The 22492-nt window shown below is 47.5% G+C and overlaps 1 protein-coding gene across 1 annotated transcript; it reads right to left on the minus strand.

Moving 5' to 3' along the window:
• Positions 1-3845: 3845 nt before the first annotated feature.
• LOC125637886 (proto-oncogene Mas-like) lies at positions 3846-6018 on the minus strand. Its single transcript, XM_048852937.2, is given in 1 exon segment — positions 3846-6018. A coding segment is annotated over 1 exon segment (642 nt). The 5' UTR covers positions 5805-6018; the 3' UTR covers positions 3846-5162.
• Positions 6019-22492: the final 16474 nt, after the last annotated feature.

Genomic DNA, 22492 nt, shown 5'->3' on the forward strand with positions numbered 1-22492 from the left:
GGCATGACTTGCCCTTGGTGAATCCATGCTGACTGTTCCTGATCACTTTCCTATCCTCTAAGTGCTTCAGAATTGATTCCTTGAGGACCTGTCCATTATTTTTCCAGGGACTGAGGTGAGGCTGACTGGCCTGTAGTTCTCAGGATCCTCATTCTTCCCTTTTTTAAAGATGGGCACTACATTAGCCTTTTTTCCAGTCGTCCGGGACATCCCTGACACCAGAGCAATCCCCCCTCCTACCCTCTGGCAACATTTCAAGTCTCTTCTCTAAAGCATGAATCATAGAATCATAGAATCATAGAATATAAGGGTTGGAAGGGACCCCAGAAGGTCATCTAGTCCAACCCCCTGCTCAAAGCAGGACCAATTCCCAGTTAAATCATCCCAGCCAGGGCTTTGTCAAGCCTGACCTTAAAAACATCTAAGGAAGGAGATTCTACCACCTCCCTAGGTAACGCATTCCAGTGTTTCACCACCCTCATAGTGAAAAAGTTTTTCCTAATATCCAATCTAAACCTCCCCCACTGCAGCTTGAGACCATTACTCCTCGTTCTGTCATCTGATACCATTGAGAACAGTCTAGAGCCATCCTCTTTGGAACCCCCTTTCAGGTAGTTGAAAACAGCTATCAAATCCCCCCTCATTCTTCTCTTCTGCAGGCTAAACAATCCCAGCTCCCTCAGCCTCTCCTCATAACTCATGTGTTCCAGACCCCTAATCATTTTTGTTGCCCTTCGCTGGACTCTCTCCAATTTATCCACATCCTTCTTGAAGTGTGGGGCCCAAAACTGGACACAGTACTCCAGATGAGGCCTCACCAATGTCGAATAGAGGGGAACGATCACGTCCCTCGATCTGCTCGCTATGCCCCTACTTATACATCCCAAAATGCCATTGGCCTTCTTGGCAACAAGGGCACACTGCTGACTCATATCCAGCTTCTCGTCCACTGTCACCCCTAGGTCCTTTTCCGCAGAACTGCTGCCTAGCCATTCGGTCCCTAGTCTGTAGCTGTGCATTGGGTTCTTCCATCCTAAGTGCAGGACCCTGCACTTATCCTTATTGAACCTCATCAGATTTCTTTTGGCCCAATCCTCCAATTTGTCTAGGTCCTTCTGTATCCTATCCCTCCCCTCCAGCGTATCTACCACTCCTCCCAGTTTAGTATCATCTGCAAATTTGCTGAGAGTGCAATCCACACCATCCTCCAGATCATTTATGAAGATATTGAACAAAACCGGCCCCAGGACCGACCCTTGGGGCACTCCACTTGATACCGGCTGCCAACTAGACATGGAGCCATTGATCACTACCCGTTGAGCCCGACAATCTAGCCAGCTTTCTACCCACCTTGTAGTGCATTCATCCAGCCCATACTTCCTTAACTTGCTGACAAGAATACTGTGGGAGACCGTGTCAAAAGCTTTGCTAAAGTCAAGAAACAATACATCCACTGCTTTCCCTTCATCCACAGAACCAGTAATCTCATCATAGAAGGCGATTAGATTAGTCAGGCATGACCTTCCCTTGGTGAATCCATGCTGGCTGTTCCTGATCACTTTCCTCTCATGCAAGTGCTTCAGGATTGATTCTTTGAGGACCTGCTCCATGATTTTTCCAGGGACTGAAGTGAGGCTGACTGGCCTGTAGTTCCCAGGATCCTCCTTCTTCCCTTTTTTAAAGATTGGCACTACATTAGCCTTTTTCCAGTCATCCGGGACTTCCCCGGTTCGCCACGAGTTTTCAAAGATAATGGCCAATGGCTCTGCAATCACAGCCGCCAGTTCCTTCAGCACTCTCGGATGCAACTCGTCCGGCCCCATGGACTTGTGCACATCCAGCTTTTCTAAAAAGTCCCTAACCACCTCTATCTCCACAGAGGGTGCTAGAGGCTTGTGACAAAACAGAGTTAGGAACCCTTTTAACATGAGCAAATGAATGTATTTTCCCCTGATCTCGTGCTCAGAAATGGCTGACCCATTTTTGCTGAAATGGATATGCAGTGCAATGGTTATCACATCTGCTTTACACACAGACAGTCCTGGGTTTGAGCACCAGCAGCTACTTGTGTGAGTGACAATGTTTATAAAATCCGGCAAACCTTGTACTGCCGTTTTCAGGGGCTGATTTTGTTTTGCAGCAGGAAACGGTATTAGTGTGAGGCTGTCACTCTCTGTGTCAAGCGAGCTCCAGATGTGTCCCATTGCAGCTGAATGTCACTCCATCCCCAGAAAGTCAGCAATGGTGAGGCCTCATCTGGAGTACTGTGTCCAGTTTTGGGCCCCACACTACAAGAAGGATGTGGAAAAATTGGAAAGCGTCCAGCGGAGGGCAACAAAAATGATTAGGGGTCTGGAACACATGACTTATGAGGAGAGGCTGAGGGAACTGGGATTGTTTAGTCTGCGGAAGAGAAGAATGAGGGGGGATTTGATAGCTGCTTTCAACTACCTGAAAGGGGGTTCCAAAGAAGATGGATCTAGACTGTTCTCCGTGGTAGCAGATGACAGAACAAGGAGTAATGGTCTCAAGTTGCAGTGGGGGAGGTTTAGGTTGGATATTAGGAAAAAACTTTTTCACTAGGAGAGTGGGGAAGCACTGGAATGGGTTACCTAGGGAGGTGGTGGAATCTCCTTCCTTAGAGGTTTTTAAGGTCAGGCTTGACAAAGCCCTGGCTGGGATGATTTAATTGGGGACTGGTCCTGCTTTGAGCAGGAGGTTGGAATAGCTGACCTCCTGAGGTCCCTTCCAACCCTGATATTCTATGATTCTGACATAGCCTGTAATAGTAGAAGTGCCTGCTGATCCTCAGACAGTGTGGTTGAACCTCATACAATTTCTCTACATCCTTAGGCCATGTCTCGAGTGGAGAGCTTATAGCGGCACAGCTATGCTGCTGCAGCTACGCTGCTGTAAGAGCGTCCGTGTAGCCACTCTGTGTGGTCAAACCGAGAAACCAGGGAAAAGAAAATCAGTTTGTTTCTAACCCAAACTGAAGGTTTTTTTGAATCTCTTGCTGAAGTGGTGCATCAAAAAGCCAATTCAGTCACATCAAAGGCAGCTTTTCCCATGTCATTTTGAAATGGCCTTTCGATTCCAATCAATGTTTCGCTCAGGAAATGTCGCCTCAAAATGAAATGTCAAAACTCTTTCATTGGAAAACGTCCAAACGTTTTGATGCTGCTGAAATTTTTGTTTTCAGTTCTTTTGGGAGGAAGAGAAGAACCTTTCTGGAAATGCCACGAGCACCCACAGGAATAAAAACTCATTTGGTCTGGTCCTTCTGGACATTGGGGCCTTTGCAAAAGGCTCCCATTCAGGCAAGAGACAAGGAGCAGCCACAGGCTGAGCAAAGTGACTGTGACACAGTGTTTATTCACATTGTCCCATCCAGCCCTAGCAAAGCTCCCCTGGCTGGACGCTCACCAGGCTGCTGGGTTTGGGTCCCACCCCACGGGCCCCTTGTGCTCTCAAGCGTCCCTCAGTCTGAGTAGGCTGCAGCATTTCCCTCCCCTTGGCCTGTCTGGCACATTTCCTGGGCCTGGGCTCTCTTTCTGTTAGCCCTTCACAGAAATGGGACCAGATGGCCCAGCAGCCCTCACCCCCAGCACCAGTGCTGACCCCGCCCCAGACTCCCCAGTAGCTTAGACACACCCTTTCCCAGATTGCCAAACTTTTGAGCACTCTGGGTTTACAGTTCACCTCTTCAGGGGGTCGTGATAGTGAAACAAACAGACACACGAGCTTTGCAAAAGGGTTTCAAACCAATCACTCTTTATGGTAGCTAGTGCAAGAAATATACATATCTAGACAAAGCAATAAGAAATCTAGGCACATTTCCCTGCCTCGCTTTCCTCACCATGCTGGTGTATGCTTTGGGTGAAGGTCAGAGTCCCTCAGGGAGTCCTGGGTCCCCAATCCTGCACATGGCTCATCTTCTGAGCCAGGCACTCTCTCTTTCTCCTGCAGTCAGTGCCCTCATCTCGGTCTCTAAAATGGCCACTGACAAACCCTCTCTTTTACAACCTCCCATCTCCTTTGCCAGGTGAAACCTTGGTGCTCAGAGTCCCTCACCAGGTGATCTATTGCTTAGTGACCTCCCCATGGAAGTCATACTTGAAACATGGGTGTGCCCTGGGCATCAGCCATCTCCGTTTCCAGGGGGATTCCGTTTGAACGGACGACCATCAAAGTTAGACAAGAGTATCCCTGGGCCCCCAACCCTTGGGATTTAGTCCAAGATGGAGGTACAGAGGCAGTAGCAAGGCAATAAAACAGCTGTAGAATCAAAATGATGTTTGCAGCCAGATACGGATACATGCAGAGAGTTCATCTCACAACAACTTTATACCCTGTAAATCAATTCCCCAGATTGTCTCACATTCCCCAAATCACCAAGGCTGGGGTGAATACAGAGAAAGAGGAGTTAGAGAGCAATACCTTACAGTTAGCCTGGTCATTTTGGAGCGCTGGTGCCTGGCAATATTAGTAGAGGAGTTTGAATTTGATTAGTAGATTGTTAGTTTGTATTATTTCCATTGGAATAAAGGTGAACTATTCAAATATCAGCTGGGATCAGCGGGAGTCCAGAGCTGCACGGAACGATCCCCTGCCTTTCATGGGAGTGTGCCTGCGCAGGGAGCTGGCTGGGGAATGAGTTACATGGGGACAGTCCTAGTCATGCTACTATTATTCCCCCCCCCCCACCATTTCTCCAGGCCATTGAATTTTTACTCAGCATATTTACAGGGAAAGTGGGGAGGCTGCGAGATGTTCCCAACACTAATTCTTTACAGAAGAGATAACACTCACCAGGTGATACCACGGAAAACTTGCCACCAAAACTGAAATTACATGTCAGAGGCATTTTTAGAACAAAGCAGATCAGACCATAATAGACCCTGATCCCATTCAAGTCAATAGGACTTTCCAAACTGATTCCACTGGGAGCAGGTTGGGCCCCATGTGACCCATTGTTGTTCTTTACAACTGCACAGAACCCTGGGGCTCTCCTCTAGGGAAGGACTCTGCTCTGGGTGGGCATGGGGAAGAATTAGCAAGTGACCTACCAAGTCCTTTCCCATTCTGAGTTCTTTGATTCTGGGATCTAGAGAAATTTCCATCCTCAGAACAGGGTCTCCCAGGCTGGGTGCTGTATGGATTTAAGTGACCGCCTCCACTGGCTCTGCACTCGTGGTCTCTCCATCTTCTCTGGAATCTGTCTTCTCTTCAGAAACCCTCTGGAGTGAGATCTTGATGGAGCCATAGAATCGCCACTTCCCATAGCTCCCGACTAGAAAGTAAATAAATGGGATGGTGCTGCTGCTTGCAGAGGCCAGCACATGAAATATCTCACTGGGATTGTGTGTGTTACGATAAGAGAGGAAGATCTGAACACTCTGAGGGACAGTGAAGAGGAGGAAGAAGAGGACGGCGAGCAGGATAACAGCATAGAGCTTTCCTGGCTGACGTTGCTGTGAGCTATATTGGACCTTGATTAACAGGGTCAAACTGGACAGAACCATGATGGGAGTGAATATCAGGACATTCAGAACAAAGATGGGTAGGAAGGATTTGACACAGTTTTCATCTAAAAGAACAATACAAAAAACACCCACTGGACAGGACACCAGCATGGAGAGAGCCCAGAGCAGGGCAGAGACAAGGGCAGACAAGCGTTTTGCCCGGCAGCATCAGTGCCAGATGGGGTAGAGGACGGAGAGACACCTCTCAGTGCTGATGGCCATCAGGAGGTACAGGCTGGTGCTGTACGTCGACAGAGCCAGCATGCTAAATAGCAACATTATGAAAATAAAAACAACCTTCACACAAAATGGATATTCCACCACATAAGCTATGAGATAAGTAGTCGAGCAGAGGAGGAAGCAGGTGTCGGAGACAGCCAGGTTGAGGATGTAGACAGTTGAAGTGAAAAGTTAACTCTGTAGTTGCTGGAGGGAATTATCAGTTGAAATTTGTAAAAATGCTAAAGAAAAAGAATTTTTGGTTTCTTTGCAGCCATTCTGAAAGGAAAATGGGCCTTTTTTTAAAAGAAATGTCTGTAAATAAATCCAGGCAAAGAAACTATGTGATTGAAATCATTTGGCTATAAAAAATTTAGTCAAATTAGCTAAAAGAACATATGGGGTTTTATTAAAATTTAACCGCCCAAATGTATAAGAAATGTAAATATATAATGCTACTTAATTAAGATCCTATTAGACTGTAAGGGGCTACAATAGTTGGTGTTTTCCTTTTTAGAGTTGTGTTGTAAAAACAGGAGTTAAAAGTAAAAGGCAATCAAAAGTCTGGTAAAGTTTATTGTGCCCTTTTTAAAGTAAGAATCTTTAAGCTGTGAATCCAAAAGCAAGCCGAAAAAAATTTGTTTTCATGTAAATTACCTAACTGATGGGCTGCCTATAAAACAAATACAAGAAAATATGGGTAATTCCTCTGTTTTGCCTGCATTTAACAAAGGTATTTGTATAAAAAGGAAATATTTTAAGTAATGACTGACTGCCCAGAAGGGGTAGATCTATGTTCTTTTTGTCTTTCAAAAATCAGAGAAAACTAATGCCAGCTGAAAAGCAATTCAACATCTCATGAATTTACTGGCACAATAGGAATTATGTTCTGTGTTCTATGTCCTGTCTTGTGGTGTTTGTCTTGTGGCCAGAATTGCTGTGTTTAATTTTTCATAGGACAGTTTAGTTTAAAATTAAATAGAAGGGTTAAATCAAAATACAGGTACTTGTTTTATTCAACTTGGAATACAAAGTGTTTGAATAATATCAGGAAAATGTGATATACTAAAGTTTAATACATTTGCTTAAGTAAAAAAAAAAATTTCATTGTCCAGATCTTTTAATTAAAAAAAAAAATTGTTAAAATTCACACACCAACAGTCTTTGGAAGCAAGGACATGAAAGGTTAACCCACTCCCCATATTATACATGGGATCCTTCTGGCTACCTCAAATTTCTAGCCAAAGGGTTGGGAAAGAAAAAAAGCTTTGGACACCAGAGGTTGTACCAAGTGGACTCCTCAAAAGTGGGTGTGCTTGTCCTGGCTTGTTGCTCCAAAGCTCCGTAATAAAGTCATTTTCCTAAAAGGGTGTATGTGGCATACATTGAACAATAAGACTAAAGTGCTGTATAATGGGCAATGTATATGTGTTCATTTTTAAACAAAGGTATGTAAATAAAAAGTTTCCTTGGCAGGTTAATAAAAGCCAAAAAAAAAAAAAAAAAAAAAGAACAAAAGGGCGAGCTAATTCATCGCTGCAGCTGGTAGGCTCGGTCCAAAAAATAAGACGCTGGCCTGCCCAAGGACACTACTCACAGCTAGGATTTGGCTGACAGCCAAGAAAGAGGGGGGCTTGAATGTGCCAAGCAGCTGTGAGATCTGTAAAACACTGCCAGACATTAATGAAATGTGTTAGGTCTCTGCATTTACAGGTGAAAGAAGTCCTGCTCCAAGAATCCTGAGCAAACCTGCCATTTGTTAAAACCAGGTGACTGGGTCTACAGAAAGGTCCATCAACAAAAGACTACTCTGGCCCCATGCTGGAAAGGCCCTTATTAAGTCCTGCTAACTACCAACACCGCTGTAAAATGCCAAGGACTGACTGCCTGGACCCATGCTTCTTACTGCAAAAAGACCCCTCCACATCAAGATGACTTCACTTCGACTACTGATCACCCTGTCCCTTCTTCTGGGTTTTTTCCTTTCCTCCTTTTGGACAGCAGGGGAAAGGACAAAGTAAAGTGCTAGTAACCTCTCCCTTGTCCACTGATGGAGCTAACCTGTATTGCACCTCTAGGGAACCTGACCTGGAAAAAGGTTCCCCAGAAGCAGATGGCGTTGGACTTCGAGGGAGCTATGCACATTCACCCCACCGTAAACCGGGTGAATCAGAAGCAGACGACATCTGTGCTCAAGACAAATGGACTACCACTCCTTTGGGTGACCTGAAGCTCTGGCTGCAGCTAAGAAAAACCTTAAGTTGGTAGTGTCCTCTTAAAAAAAATTGGCCCCGCTCTTTAAGCTGGGTTCTTGTGTTTTTAACTTGTTTGTTATTTTTCTTTTTTGGTGGTACAAAAAGTTAAAACTATAGAATCACACAGCTCTAATACATTTATTCGTCTTGCCCATGAAATGAAATCTTGTATGCCAGCCCTACAAAACACCTCATGCTGGTTGTTCATTAATGCCAGCTGATAGCCACAAAGGTCTTCCCATGGTTCCTATTCCCCTTAGTGCAATGAATATGACCTGGACCCCGTCCTAAAAAAATTCTTCAGGCAATTAAAATATTACCTGGGCTGATACCGGCATCTCTAAAAACAAGTATCTAATAGTTTAAAAACAAGTTGGTCAATGGTGCCTATTAAAAGAAGGGAAAATAGCTTTGGGTAATAGTGAGTGTGCAGCCTACTTTAATGGCACTCATTTTGGAAGTAAAAGAGGTCCTAATATCTCTCTCCTGAATGGGGCAACCTCTTGCACCTCCGCGTGGTATAAATTCGTGGGTAACAAGTGCAATCTGCATAAAAAATATTTTATATAAAGGACATAAGTTAATTAAGCATTAGGTTATAAATTGTACGCTTGGGTATAACCTGCCAACTCATACTATGTGTTTATGTTCCTCTAACGATCTCCATGGCTAAATTCTCCCTCCTCCCATCTTGGACCGAATGGTACAAACTTATTAATAATACCTGGTCCAAAGTCACTCCTTCCCTTTTTGGAGTATACTGGGTGTGTGGTAACAAGACATACCTAGCCCTCCCTCCTTCACGGAGAGGATCCTGCTACTTGGCTTGGTTAGAACCACCTGTAGTATACCGCACACGTCTCCCTAAAACAAAAAATCAAAAATGTAAAAAGGGCTAAAAAAATGCGAATGACTCACGCCCCCTTACTTGGCGCGCCCTAAATGATTGGACGGGTGCTTGTGCAGGATTTGTCTTCACCTGGGGAGGTGCCACCTGGCGTATTGGGGAAGGAGTCATAAGACTTCAAAAAATGTTAAAAATAATGGCAAATACTACTGCCAATGCCTTGGTAAATTTGGCAACCAATCAAAAAAAACTAAGGCAGATGGTTCTCCAAAACCGCTTGGCATTAAATATTTGCTAGCCTCAAAAAGAAACATGTGCGTTAATTGGGCAAGAATGCTGTGTGTATGTTCCGGACGTTTATAACACCACCTGGGAAAGAGCAAACTACCTTATGCAAGTTGCAAAAAAAACATAAAAAAAAGCGAATCCACTCATGGTGGAGCAATTTGTTCAATTGGGTTCCAAACATAGGTGGCTAGCTTCGCAGTGCCGTTGTAATTATTTGTGGCCTAATAGTTTTGTATGTTATGTTAAGATGTGGCTGTTAAATGGGTACCAAGCTGTGCCCTACCAACCAGTAAATATTTCTAAGTCACTCCACACAGAGACCAGTATGTCCCAAGAGTTCCCCTATGGCACTCTAGGGACAAAGGGGGGACTATTAGGTAAAAAAAAATTAAATATGAAGCAGTTATACCAACCGAACCAAAGTCAGGCCAATAAAGGTTGCTGGAAAAGTCCCTAAAAAAATATAAGTAGAATGAAAGAATACTTGTTTAAGTTGCAGGGAGTAAGAAAAAAGGGGAGGCCTGCATTCCTACGTTTTTGTACCAAATGTTCTGGGAACAGTTTGTTGAGATAGGAGGCACTGTTTTCCACTCCTTGTTTTTGTGTTATGTCTGTTCTTAACTCCTTGTCTCCTGGTTGACACCCATACCGATAAGAAAATTAGTGAAGCATTGCGATTTGCTAAAAGTTATCTACAATAAGGGGGTAGAAGTGCATGCATAATACAGAAAGAGGATTTTAACTAACATAGGGGAGGGGTGGGCTGCTTTATGAATAAATCTGTGACGCGACGGAACTGTCTATAAAAACCTATTAGTTTTACTTAGAGGCTGGCTGGTTCTCTTTGGAGATGGGCTGCTCTCTATTGTTGTGTGCACTCTTCAATAAGGAGCTTTGAGTTCAGACCTTGCTGGTGTTGCCTGTCTCTCTCTGGTCAAACAACGAACCGTGCTGTCTGGGGTTCAAGTCCTCGACACTCTTAATGTGGAAGCTGTGGAACCAGAGCACGATCCCGTTCCCCACCAGCCCGAACAGGCAGATGAGCACAGTGATGCCGTAGATGGTTCCTGGTGGTGCATCAGCCAGTAGGCATCCAGTCTCGTTATATTCCACTTCATAATCTAGGCCAAACAATGTTGGGGGAAGGGACACTGTGCTCAACTCGGCCATCATGAAACCTCTGCTGCAGGATGCCGGTCTCTCCCTCTCCCCCTCTCACACACACCTGTTAGCAGAGAACAGACAAAGGCGGGTCAGTGACTCGGACATCCCCAGCGCTGTTTCACCGGTCATCCCAGCCCCTCCCCAGCCCCCTGGCCGGGAAAAGCCAGATCCCAACGAGTGGGAGTCAGAAATATCGAGAGAGATAATGGCCATGGGGGATGCTAGGGACAGAGAGAGACCTGGAGAAAGGCTGATGGGTGGGGAGCATCTTGGACTGACAGCAAGTGACAGAGACAGAATTAAACACAGGGGCTGAGCTGGACAGACAGACAAGGACAGAGAAACAGAAACTGGACAGGATGTTGGCCATGTAGAGACAAGGAAGAGCACTGGGGATGGGGTGGGGCCGGGGGAAGTGGATAGCCGGAGAGAGAGAGAACAATCATGTTTAATTAATGGTGGTAAAGAGCATTGAATCCATCCAGCAGTTCCTTACCTTCTTTCCTCCCTGGGGCCTGAACTGAGTGTTTACAGGAGCCGGGCTGGGCCAGATCCACTTCACAGTCACTAACTGCAATTCTCCAAATTGGATCTTCTTGGGAAAGTTTTCCAAGTAATAATTTGTTATCCAGACATGGAGAATGTCCCTGCCAGTCCCTATGGAGTATCTGACACCCAGCACCTGCCAAGTGTAGGCAGAGAAATGTCTGGCCCACTCTGCACGGTGGGACACAGAGATCACAGCGTCAGGAGGTCTTATGAGTATTGAGTGGTTCGATAACATCAGGTAGCGACAGGGCTTTGCACATTGCTCCTGCTCTCATAAACATAAAGGAAATGACTTGCCCAAGATTAAATTGCTTGAGTTAGATGTTGTAGAAAGCTGAGTTTATGGTGTAGAGAAATATGGGAGGTGGGGGAGGGCCAAAATTTCCAATCTACATTATTTGTTGTTGAGAAATTAGGTTTTTGTATCAAATTTTTTGCAAAAAATGTCCAATTTCCTTGTATTTTTTTATTTTTTTGTTAGACAACTAAACACCACAGATGGAAATATTTTAAGCATAAACAACAATATTTTTATCCTCTGTGGTGCCTCGTGGGAGTTGTAATTGGTTTTTACCTCATGCTCCCGTTCTCTATGGGCCAGGCTATCCTGCTAAACTAAATCTCCCACTATGCACTGTGTCCATGTGACTACCGTAATGAACTGCCCCCTCTCACCAAGAGGGAAAACTGTGGTGCATCATGGCAGATGTAGTCTGACCTGGGAGCTAAGTCTATAGAGGAAAATGGGAATTAGAGGCACTTGAACTACATCTCCCATAAGCAACAATAGTGACATTTCAGAATTGAAATATTTTGGTTTTTAATTTTTCACTCAAAACTTGAATCTTTCCATGGAAAAATGTATTCAGAAACAACTTTTTATTTGTCCAAATCATCCACGGGGAAAAAAAAAATCTTTCTTCTTTAACAGCTTTACTGTGGGATTCTATTGTATTATCTCAGAATTGATTCCTGTTAGAGACCCACTAACAACAAATGACCTTTTCAGCAACTTGGCGGAAGCTCTGAACAAACTGGATGAGGACTGGACAAGAGCTGTGGGTCCGGACACAGACAGAGCACCCTCAGTGATGCGCAAGAAAGCTGGAGTTGTGAGAAAATTGAAGGTCAAATTGCAAATCAATCATAACCAACAGTTTTTCGCTGCATTTCACATCAAGAAGCTCTGGGTAGTAAAAGTGCTGAAATTGAATCATGTGATGGATGTGATTGTTAGAACTGAAAATTTTATTTGAGCTTCAGGTCTCCCACCAGCTTTTGAAAGAATGGGACAGTCATCATGGACTGCTGTATCACACTGAAGTCATTGGCTAAGCCAGTACGCTGGGCTGAAGTAACTTTTTGAATTGCATGGTGAAATCCAATTTTTCATGGATCAGGAAGTGAAAAGCGTCACTGAATTAGAGGACAATGAACGGCTTCAAGGCATAGTTTTCATGGCGAATTTTACACAGCAGCTTAACCCACTCAACATAAGAATGCAGGGGTGCTACCATTCACGCCTTTGAAATTATGCTTCAGCAGCATTATGTAGCACATTTTCCCTGCCTTGAAATCACTACCTGACACTGTTGGGACTCAATGTGATGAGGCCACAGAAAGGTACATGGGCAAAATTGCTGAACTGAGACAAGAATGATTCTCTGATTCAGGAACCATGAAGGAGAGTGCAATTTTCAGCACACTATTTCCAGTCATTGTGCATCATGTACCTGAGGAGCTTCAAATGGAACTTGTGTGTGTCCCTCGGTGGAAGGGCAAGCTTTACGCTATTGGTGTGCCTGAGTTTTATCGATATCTGGGATCTAATTATCCCAAACGGAAGTCCTTTGCTTCAAGACTTCTTTCCATGTTCGGGAGCACGTACGTGTGTGAACAAGTATTCTCCATCATCATCTACAAATTTAAATGCCGTTCTCAACTAAGTCACACGCACCTGATCTCGATACTCAAGATAGCCTCAGCCCAAACAGATGCTTTAAATGATGATGCAGTGGTTCAAGCTAAGAGATGCCAGGTATCTGGGAGCAACGGTAGCAGTCAAAATCTAAAATAAATGTAGGTAATTGCCAACATGGTTTGTCTTTAGCTATTTCTATTTTAATAACTTGTGCTGAAGGTGGTCTGTGCCAAGTGGCAGAGACCAGGCCTGCCATATGAAATGAGTTTGACACCCGTCTTCTAAATTCACCTTCTGAGCACATTAGAATTAAAAAATGAGGTAACAAGCCTAGAATGTACACAGTGAAGTTTGCAATTCCACACCACAGAGTTCCACCCAAACAACCACCACAACCTTAACTCTCCCATGTGAGACCTACTGCTGTGACATTTGTCTAGTGTAGACCTCTCCTTCATGCATGGCACTTCTAGTGCAGTGCGTGGCTGGAGCATCGCCTGGAGCATCGCCTAGAGCCCTTTCAACAATTGGTCTTTCCTGGCATGTCAAGGCCTGGAATCATGTTCCAGGGGCTGTTCCACAGCTGTCAGAGCACCAGACCCATGCTGGAGGCTCCAAGGTTCAGTCCCAGGAGGCGGTGAAGCCTTGTCCCAGAGCTGACTGTTCAAATTCTCAGCTAAATCATTGCTTCTCTCAGCAATTGTGTTTCTTGAGAGGTGGATATTTGCAAACGCTTGCTGCTTCTCTGGGCGCACTATTTCTGCAGCTTTTAGCATACACTTCCTCAAAAATTCTCCCAGAAAGTGGTCTTGATGACAGCTATTTCATGGGCAGTCACATGACCCCTTAAAAGCAGCACCATTTACGTGATGACCATTAGTAAACAGTGACTGCTGCTTTTTCAATGCCTGTGCTAATTCACACTATTTATCTTCAGGTAACTTTCCTATGTACTTATTACATTTTCTACCAGTGTTTGCATCACAGGGTCTTCGAATATGGTATTCTTTTAGCACAGCTACATGTTGCTGACAAATCAAGCATATGGGCTTTCCATTCATGCCCACAAAGAAATGCAATTTCTCTTGAAATGCACAACACTCTTGATCTACTTGTCTCTTCTTGGCTAAATAAAGAAATGAGGAAAGGTAAAGGTAGATCTTTTCTTTTTATTTAAAAAGTGTAAACTGGGAGTGTGCTGGTTTATCATTGGCAAAGAGGCATCTGCCCTTTGACTTATCTGAAGCTTTCTTTTCTTTGATTTGCCACTTGGGGTATCTACTCTCCAGCCAGCAGGTAACACTCTTCAGTGCTATTTCTGGACACATACCAGCTTCCACTAGACTTATGACTCTTCAGTATGACCAAGTGGTTCTACACCCGTTTGTGAGGTTTTGCTGGATTGTTGTGCAGCAGTCCTGGTTGGTCTTAAAGTACAAACTAATGCTACTCACCAGGATTTGAACCCACCCTCAGGTAGACATCAGGGTCCCACGATGAGCTGGCCACCATCATACTCATAAAGAAATGAATGGCATGTCTACATGGCCCTGGAGTCTGGACTACAGCAGTGATCTGTATTGCACCCTAACTCCTCCAGGTGGACCCTGCTCAGGTGCACTAAATGTTTATTAGTGTGCATTTGAAATAGGACTACATCAATGCACACTAGCAGGACATACACGAGGGTGTTAGAGCTCAACACACTGGTGTGCTCTACAAATAACACCCCCATAGCATGTAGTGCGGGGTCATGTAGACAAGCCTGACAATTCACAGGAAGTCTGTGAGCTGGATGAAACGGTTCCATGGGTGGGGGAGGGAGTGGATCTGGCCTGCAGGCCATATGTTCAGCACCCTGATCTAGAGGCTGAACTGTAAGACGAGCCTGCAAACTGCATTTCACTAGAAGGAGGAAGTTTGTGTGGGATTGAAGTGTGCATTTAGGAAAAAGTCCTGAGTCTCGAATTGCCTTCACTTCCTTGGTGTGTCACCGCTTTTAGGCCAGCATTCACTGGCCTTACCAATATGTACAGTGAAATCTGAATGAGAAAACATTGACTTTTTGGGTGGGGTTGGGGGGAAGCCACTAATTTCCTAGAAACACAGCAGTTCCAGCCTCAAATTTAATTTTGGTGGGAAATATCCTGCTTTTTCCCCCATTTTTAATCCTCCCCCCCAAAAAAAAGAAAGGGCAGCAGAGAGCACCCTGTCTTACACACACTTTTCCCACTATTTAACTTCTTTCCACCGCGGAAGTGCTGGGGGAGAAGCTGACCGGCGGGTGCTGAGCACCTACTATTTTTTTTTCAGGGGTGCTCCAACCCCAGAACACCCCTGGAGTCGGTGCCTATGGAGCCTGGGATTGGCTGAACAAGGAGGATGGGGCAAGGAGCTTGGGACAACTTGCTGAGGGAGGAGACAAAGGCAGGAGAGTCTGTGCCCACAAGAGCACACTCCCCTGCAGAGCCTGGAATGGAACCCACCATTCCTGAGTCTTGCCATTCCTCTGCCGCCAGCAAACAGCTGTGAAGTCCAATGGCAAAGTGCGTGTCTCATCCCCTTCTACTGCTGGCCCACATAGAGCATAACCTACTACTGCTATCAGTTATTGCATTAGCTCAAGGGGCAGAGGTCAGTGTGGTGGAACTAAAGGTTCCAGCTGTACCAATGACCCATATAGGAGTCTGTATGATGTCACATGATTGAAACATCACAGAAATATATTAACTGGAAAAATGAGAGGAAAATGGAGTAATTATGAAGGTACTAAGTTCCATGCTAGTTAACATAGCCGGGTTACAGCCTCAATACATTAGGAACCTTTAATGATAAATGTAGCTTTCTAGGATATCTGTCCCAGGAAGCCTAATCTTGGGCAAGCCATTTCCTTTACATTTAGAAGCTCAGAAGCAATGTGCAGAGTCCTGTTACTGCCTGATGTTACCACCCAGTGATCACCAGACCTCCTGATACTGTGAACTGTGTCCCCTGCTCTCCCCAGCAGGTGCAGGAGGGAAGACATTTATACATTTTGGGATGTATAAGTAGGGGCATAGCGAGCAGATCGAGGGACGTGATCGTTCCCCTCTATTCGACATTGGTGAGGCCTCATCTGGAGTACTGTGTCCAGTTTTGGGCCCCACACTTCAAGAAGGATGTGGATAAATTGGAGAGAGTCCAGCGAAGGGCAACAAAAATGATTAGGGGTCTGGAACACATGAGTTATGAGGAGAGGCTGAGGGAGCTGGGATTGTTTAGCCTGCAGAAGAGAAGAATGAGGGGGGATTTGATAGCTGCTTTCAACTACCTGAAAGGGGGTTCCAAAGAGGATGGCTCTAGACTGTTCTCAATGGTATCAGATGACAGAACGAGGAGTAATGGTCTCAAGCTGCAGTGGGGGAGGTTTAGATTGGATATTACGAAAAACTTTTTCACTAAGAGGGTGGTGAAACACTGGAATGCGTTACCTAGGGAGGTGGTAGAATCTCCTTCCTTAGAGGTTTTTAAGGTCAGGCTTGACAAAGCCCTGGCTGGGATGATTTAACTGGGAATTGGTCCTGCTTCGAGCAGGGGGTTGGACTAGATGACCTTCTGGGGTCCCTTCCAACCCTTATATTCTATGATTCTCTCTCTCTGTGTCCAAGCTGGTCCGCACCCATCAACCTTTCTCCATGGCTCTCTCTGACCCTAGCAAACCTCATGGGCACTATCTCTGGATATTTTTCACTCCCACTCCTTGGGATCTGGCTGTTCCAGGCCAAATCCCTTGGCAGGGAGTTAGACTAGATGACCCTCATGTTCCCTTCTCCCTCTATAGCTCTATGATTCTATGAGGCTCGGGAGGGGCTGGAATGATCCGTGAAACACATCACTGGCCATGTCTGAGTCACCTGCTCTCTGCTAACAAGCGTGTGTATGAGAGGATGGCAGGGAGAGACCAATATCCCACAGTGGATGTTTCTTGGTAACTGAATTGTGGGGCGAAAATAATAGGACTGGATGCGCAATCTATGATTTGCCTGTCATGCTCATTAACAGTCCTGCAACCCAAAAGTCCCTTTGATGTGCCCATCCCTTCTCTGTACCCTACTCACGGTTGCTGTCCTTAGCCAGTGCAGCCCCAGAGTTCAGAGGTTCATCCTCAGAGTTCACCTCTCCCACGCCTCCATGTGGGTGTAGGGGCAGGGGAGGAGGGTAAGGAGGCACCTTCCTGAGCCAGAGCAGGAGGGGTTGGGATGGGGATTTCCCTCCCACATCTCACCCTCTCTCCATCCAGCCACTGTCCCTTTCCCTCGGTCTGCGGCTGGGTCCGCTCTTCCCACGCCCACTCTCAGCCCATCCTGGCTTCTCCCAGAGAGGGGGTGGGGCAGGTCTGATTGGCATTGCAGCTGCTGCTGAGGGCACCAGCCCCAGCTACCCAGTGCCCACTCATTCCTCATTGCATCTGGGTGGAAGGCCCATCTGTGCCAGTCATGGGGACTGCTTCTTGCCATCTGCCCCCCATCCCCAGCTCACAGAGCATGCCCCAGAGGCCTCACCCTATGCCCCATCAGAGCTGCCCCATGGAAGCTACTGGGCCCCTCATCACCTGGATGTGGGACTCTGTGGCATATGGAAAAGGTTCAGCACACAGGGCAAATGGGAACATAGGGCCTCTGCCAGAGTGGAGCCTGGGGGCAAATGTCCACCAACCCTTGTGCTATAGGGTGAGGAGGATAGACAGAATGGGGGGGCTGTAGCAGAGCAAAGACTCATCAGCACAGCACCTCCTTCTGGGAATTAGCTATTTTCCAGCATATTGAGAGCCCTCTGCAGGCCAGTGTCTCACCTGACACTGGCCCTGTGTCCCTCCTGGACCCTGGTGCCCTTTACCTCAGAGTTCTGCCCCAGCAGTACCCCTATGCTCTGGGTTTCCCCTCCCAGGGGAACCCCCAACCCTCTAAACCCACCATGCCTCAATGGCTACTGCCCATCCTCATCTAGCCCCCTCTCACTGGGGCAGACTGCAGTCTACAATAGCCACTCATCATTGGACCTGCTGCCTCTGCCTATTCCCAGGCTGTATCTCTGCAGCCCCAGTACCTCTGTAGGCCTTCAACCTGGGGAGTTACCAGGCTGGAGCTCCCCAACCCTGCTTCAGTTCAGGTACCCTCCTCTCAGGCAGCTAGCCTTTCTCTCTTCAGAGCTGGAAAGAGACTTCCACAGCTCCTGGCCTACAGCCCTTTAAGCAGGGTCACCTGGGCCCTGCTTGGGCTGGCCCCAGCTGTGGCTGCTTCCCCAATCAGCCTGGCTTTTCCCAGCTGCAGCCCTCTCTAGGGCTGCTTTTAAGCTCTCTTCTCCAGAAATGGGGCAGCTGCCTGCCTCACTATAGGGCTTCTCTCTGTGCCTTTGTTGCCCTGGCTCCCTCTGAATGGGTGGTGGAAATATTTGAGCTGCTAGCAGAGATGGAGAAGGTCCCATGCCTTCATCATGGTAGGCACCCAAAATGCCTTGGGATGTGCTAGGGGAGCATACCTATGGGGCGGGGGGTTGTCAGCTCCTACACTGCACTGCCTCCAGAGCAGGCTTCGGCCTGGCAGATAACCCAGTAGGGGGGTGGGAGACTGACTTAAGGATGAGCGTCTGGCTTTAACCTTTGCATTCCTTGATGGCTCTGCCTATCACTATGCAGATTCCCATGACACTGAGGGATGTGTGTGAATGCAATATGGGATGCTCTGCAATCTTGGAGTTCCTGAACAAGGGGCATCTGCCAAACCAGAACATCTCGCTGACCCTTGAAGGGCTATAAGAGCACGGTTCAAGATGCAGGTGCCTATCTGCCCCCTGTGCACATTAGGGAAATGACTCACGGCTCACAACGGTTGCCAGTCTCCTCTCGTCTGGGGTCAGACATGTTTAGCTTCTAGTGTAGATGGGGCAGACCCAGCCTCAATCCTCAGATAGAAAACACAATAGACCTTTGTGACAAAGTGGGAATTTTCTTAATGTATTGTATGAAGAGTGTGGGTGCCTGTTTCCCCTGCGTATTGCACAAGTATCTAGGTGGCGGGACAAGGGTGTGTGATATTTGCAGAGACCCCTAGCAGGCAGGTGTGACTGCCATCTAGCTGCTGGGCCCAGACAACAGCTGTATCCTGGCAAGGGATGACTAGGGCCCATCCTCTGCAAGAGCTAGGCGGAGGAGTTCGAGAACAAAGCCAGAGGTGGTGGCCAGGTGACTGGTTTGCCTGGAAAGAATCAAAGGGCGGAGGAGGGGCAACTGGGCATGACTGAGGGTTGGCTGCTGGAAGCGAGTCAGTCTCCTGGTGTGGGACTCAGGGGGATAGCCCAGGGCTTCCCCAAGATGGACTTGGCTGAATCTTTCTACCCTTCTGTGCTAACAAGCACTGTTCTTTGCTGTGTTCCTGATGTCTAATAAACCCTTCTGTTTTCCACGCTGGCTGGGAGTCACTGCTGACTGTGAAGTGGGGGTGCATAAGGTTTCCCCAGGTCCCATCTAGGTGGACTCACTGCAGGGAGCTCATTTCAGGGAGCAGGGGTGCTGAATGCTCTGAGGTCAGACACAGGAGGTGCTGAAGCTGAGGAGACTTGCCCTGGTGAGAGTGTGCCCTCAGCGGTGTCACACTACAAGAGGGGCCTGTCTCTACTTCTTTCCGAGTAGTTCCAGAGCACTGAACCCATGCACCCATGACGGCCTCACATTCCCCCAGGAGCAGCTCATGCCATGTGCAGGGCCCTTATCCTGACTCATTGCGCAAGCAGGGGTTCAAGTTCTGGTCTTCCTTCACAGGGTTTATTTGTGGCCATGTTAACGCCTGGTGATGTCACAGAAAAATCATTTTTCACAGGTGTCCCAGAATTGTGATTGTCTCAATTTGGGCAGAAATTGGTTCATTAGCAGCTGCAGTGATGTAAGCATGTAACCTGCTCCCAACAGCATTGGCAACAATAGGGGCCGGGTCCTTCTATCTAGGGCAGAGGTGGGCAACCTACAGCCCACGGGCTGGACCGTCCTGCCCGGCCCCTGAGCTCCTGGCCCAGGGAGGCTAGCCCCCGGCTCCTCCCGCTGGGCAGTGTGTCTGGCTCTGGCTGGGCGGCGCAGTGGCCAGACATGCTGCTTTGAGTGGCATGGTAAGGGAGCCAGGGGGTCAGATAAGGGGCAGGGGGTCCCGGGGGGCAGTCAGGGGACAGGGAGCAGGGTGTGGTTGGATGGGGCGGAGGTTCTGGGGCGGTCAGGGTATGGGAAACAGGGGGCGGTTGGATAGGGGGGTGGGATCCCAGGGGGCAGTTAGGGGACAAGGAGCAGAGTGGGTTGGAGGGGTGGGGAGTTCTGAGGGGGGTGGAAAGTGGGAGGGGTTGGATAGGGGGCAGGGGGCCAGGCTGTTTGGGGAGGCACAGCCTTCCCTATCTGGCCCTCCATACAGTTTCACACCCCGCTGTGGCCCTCGGGCCAAAAGGTTTGCCCACCCCCTGATCTAGGGGATTCTCTACAACTTGCTTAATTTTGGTTCTAGCCTCCACCCAGTAATCTAGGAACCCAGATCCACTCAGCGCACTTTTGATAGGCAAATCTATGCCCACTTGCATGCACATTCAACAGAGGTTTAAACAGAAGAACTTTACTGGAGGAAGGAAAAGGGCAGGACAGGGTGAACTTGGACAAACTTTGCAATTTAACACTTTCTACCACCTGCTACCTTAGGGAGCATGAATCACAGTCCCTGAGTGGCTGATGCAGGTTTTCCAGCTCTGTGTCCCCACCCCAGTTAATGAGTCCCCAAATTCCTCACTCACAATCTGTGGCTCCAGAAGTGCCAGGAAAAATCACAGTCCCCATTCCTTAGGCAGCTCTAGGGCGCTCCCACCTGTCCTTCCATAATGAGTGCAGCAGCTAGGACAGGAAGGCCTTACTAGAGTCTTCAGGCTGGCATGATGGCTGTCATAAACTCCTCTGCTCTACCATAGTCCACACAACTGCTCTTAGTCTGCTGTTGTCCTGCACGGCGGCTCTCACCTATCGCTTTTCTGGCCCCTGCTGACCAGGTAACCAGAACTACTGCTGGACTCTGCCCACAGAAGGCCCCTATGAATGTCACCTCTTCAAATATAAGAGAATCACTGGCATAAGGAACCCACCTCACTCCCTACCTCACAAACAGATAATCACAACAGCAAGCTAGGCACACACAATTTCTCTCATCACTAGGTTTGTAGCTTTCCCAGGTCTCTCCCAGAGTGGAGGAATAGCTCAGTGGCTTGAGTTCAATCCTTGAGGGGGCCATTTAGGGATCTGGGGCAAAAGTTGGGGCTTGATACTCCTGGAAGCACATAGCCTATCAGGGTTGGAAAGGACTTTATGTAGTTCAACTATGATTCTTACCCAACCTCAGCAAACCCTAGTTCCTGTTAGGGTGACCCTTGAACCTAGTCAGTGACCAGGTCATGCCCAGGTGGTTCCTGATAAAGTAATCTCTAAAATATTGGCTCCCAATGCAAAACCGAGCCAGATTACACCCCAATGTCCTCAAACTATCCACAGCTGACATGCAAATGAGGTGCTGGCTCACTCAGTCAGCTCCCTTCACTGTCAGCAGAGACCAGCAGACAGCTCCTCTGTCACCACCTTCTGCTTGTTGACTTCAGACCACAGGGCCTGCCAGCAGAAAACACAACAAGGACATTCCTCAAAAGCTTTTTATAAACAGCCTCATTTATCATTTGGATCATGCGCTGCCATGTGGCTCATGATCACACACAAAATAGCTGCTTTCTGGGCAGCTGCTTGGTACAACCAAGAAAACCAAAGAGAATATGAACTGGAAGTGTAATTTACAAGGATCAGCACCTGTCTATCTATGTAGACTCATGAGTTAAGGTTGCTGGGGAATGTGTTTTACCCTTACCCTTAAGGACAGCGGTGCAGCCACTCCTTTCTCATGGGAAGCAAACATCTGTCAGGGATGGTCTAGATTTACTTGGTCTTGCCTCACTACAGGGGGCTGGACTTGATGACTTCTCAAGGTCTCTTCCACCCTTGTGTTTCTATGAGAGGTTTGATAAGTCCAAGGACCTTGGGAATAGGAGATATTGGTAGACGGAAAGTGGTCTGGGTTATAAGTTGTGTTTGCGAGGAAATCTTGTTACTGTTTCTTTAAGGGCCCAGGACCAGGAGCCTTGCAGAGTAGGTGGGACATGGCACCCCTCTCTCCCTGGCAATTGGGATGAGCTTTGGGAAGGGGACCAACATGTATGCTGCCTCTTCCCTTATTCAGCAGGGGAGGGGTGGTGTGCTGTGCTGTGCTGGACCTCGCAAGCCTGAAGGGGAAAGGGCGGATGGAAGGGCCAGGTGGAGGAGAAGCTGGCTGAGGGCCTGCACTTGGCCTCAGTGAGAACCCAGCTCTAGCAGGAAGGGCTTTGATCTAAGGACAGAGCTAATAACTGCCTGAAGAGGCTGGGGGTGGACTTGAGGATGCTTCTCAGCAGCTGGCTGGGAAGAAGCTGTGTGAGGAGACAGCTCCAGAGCAGGAGCAGTGGAGTCTGCAGCCTGTGAGAGATGCTGACAACCAGGGAGAAGGTAGGAGCAGCCTAGGGAAGTGGTGGGGTTATTGCACGGTGCTGTCCTTGGCTGCCTAACATAGGGGCCCTGGGCTGGAACCCAAAGGCGAGGGTGGACGTGGGTTCCTCTCCTGACCCCCCAGCAAGAGCGGAGGTACAAGCT

Source organism: Caretta caretta, chromosome 6 (assembly GCF_965140235.1).
Source record: "Caretta caretta isolate rCarCar2 chromosome 6, rCarCar1.hap1, whole genome shotgun sequence".
NCBI lineage: Eukaryota > Metazoa > Chordata > Testudines > Cheloniidae > Caretta > Caretta caretta.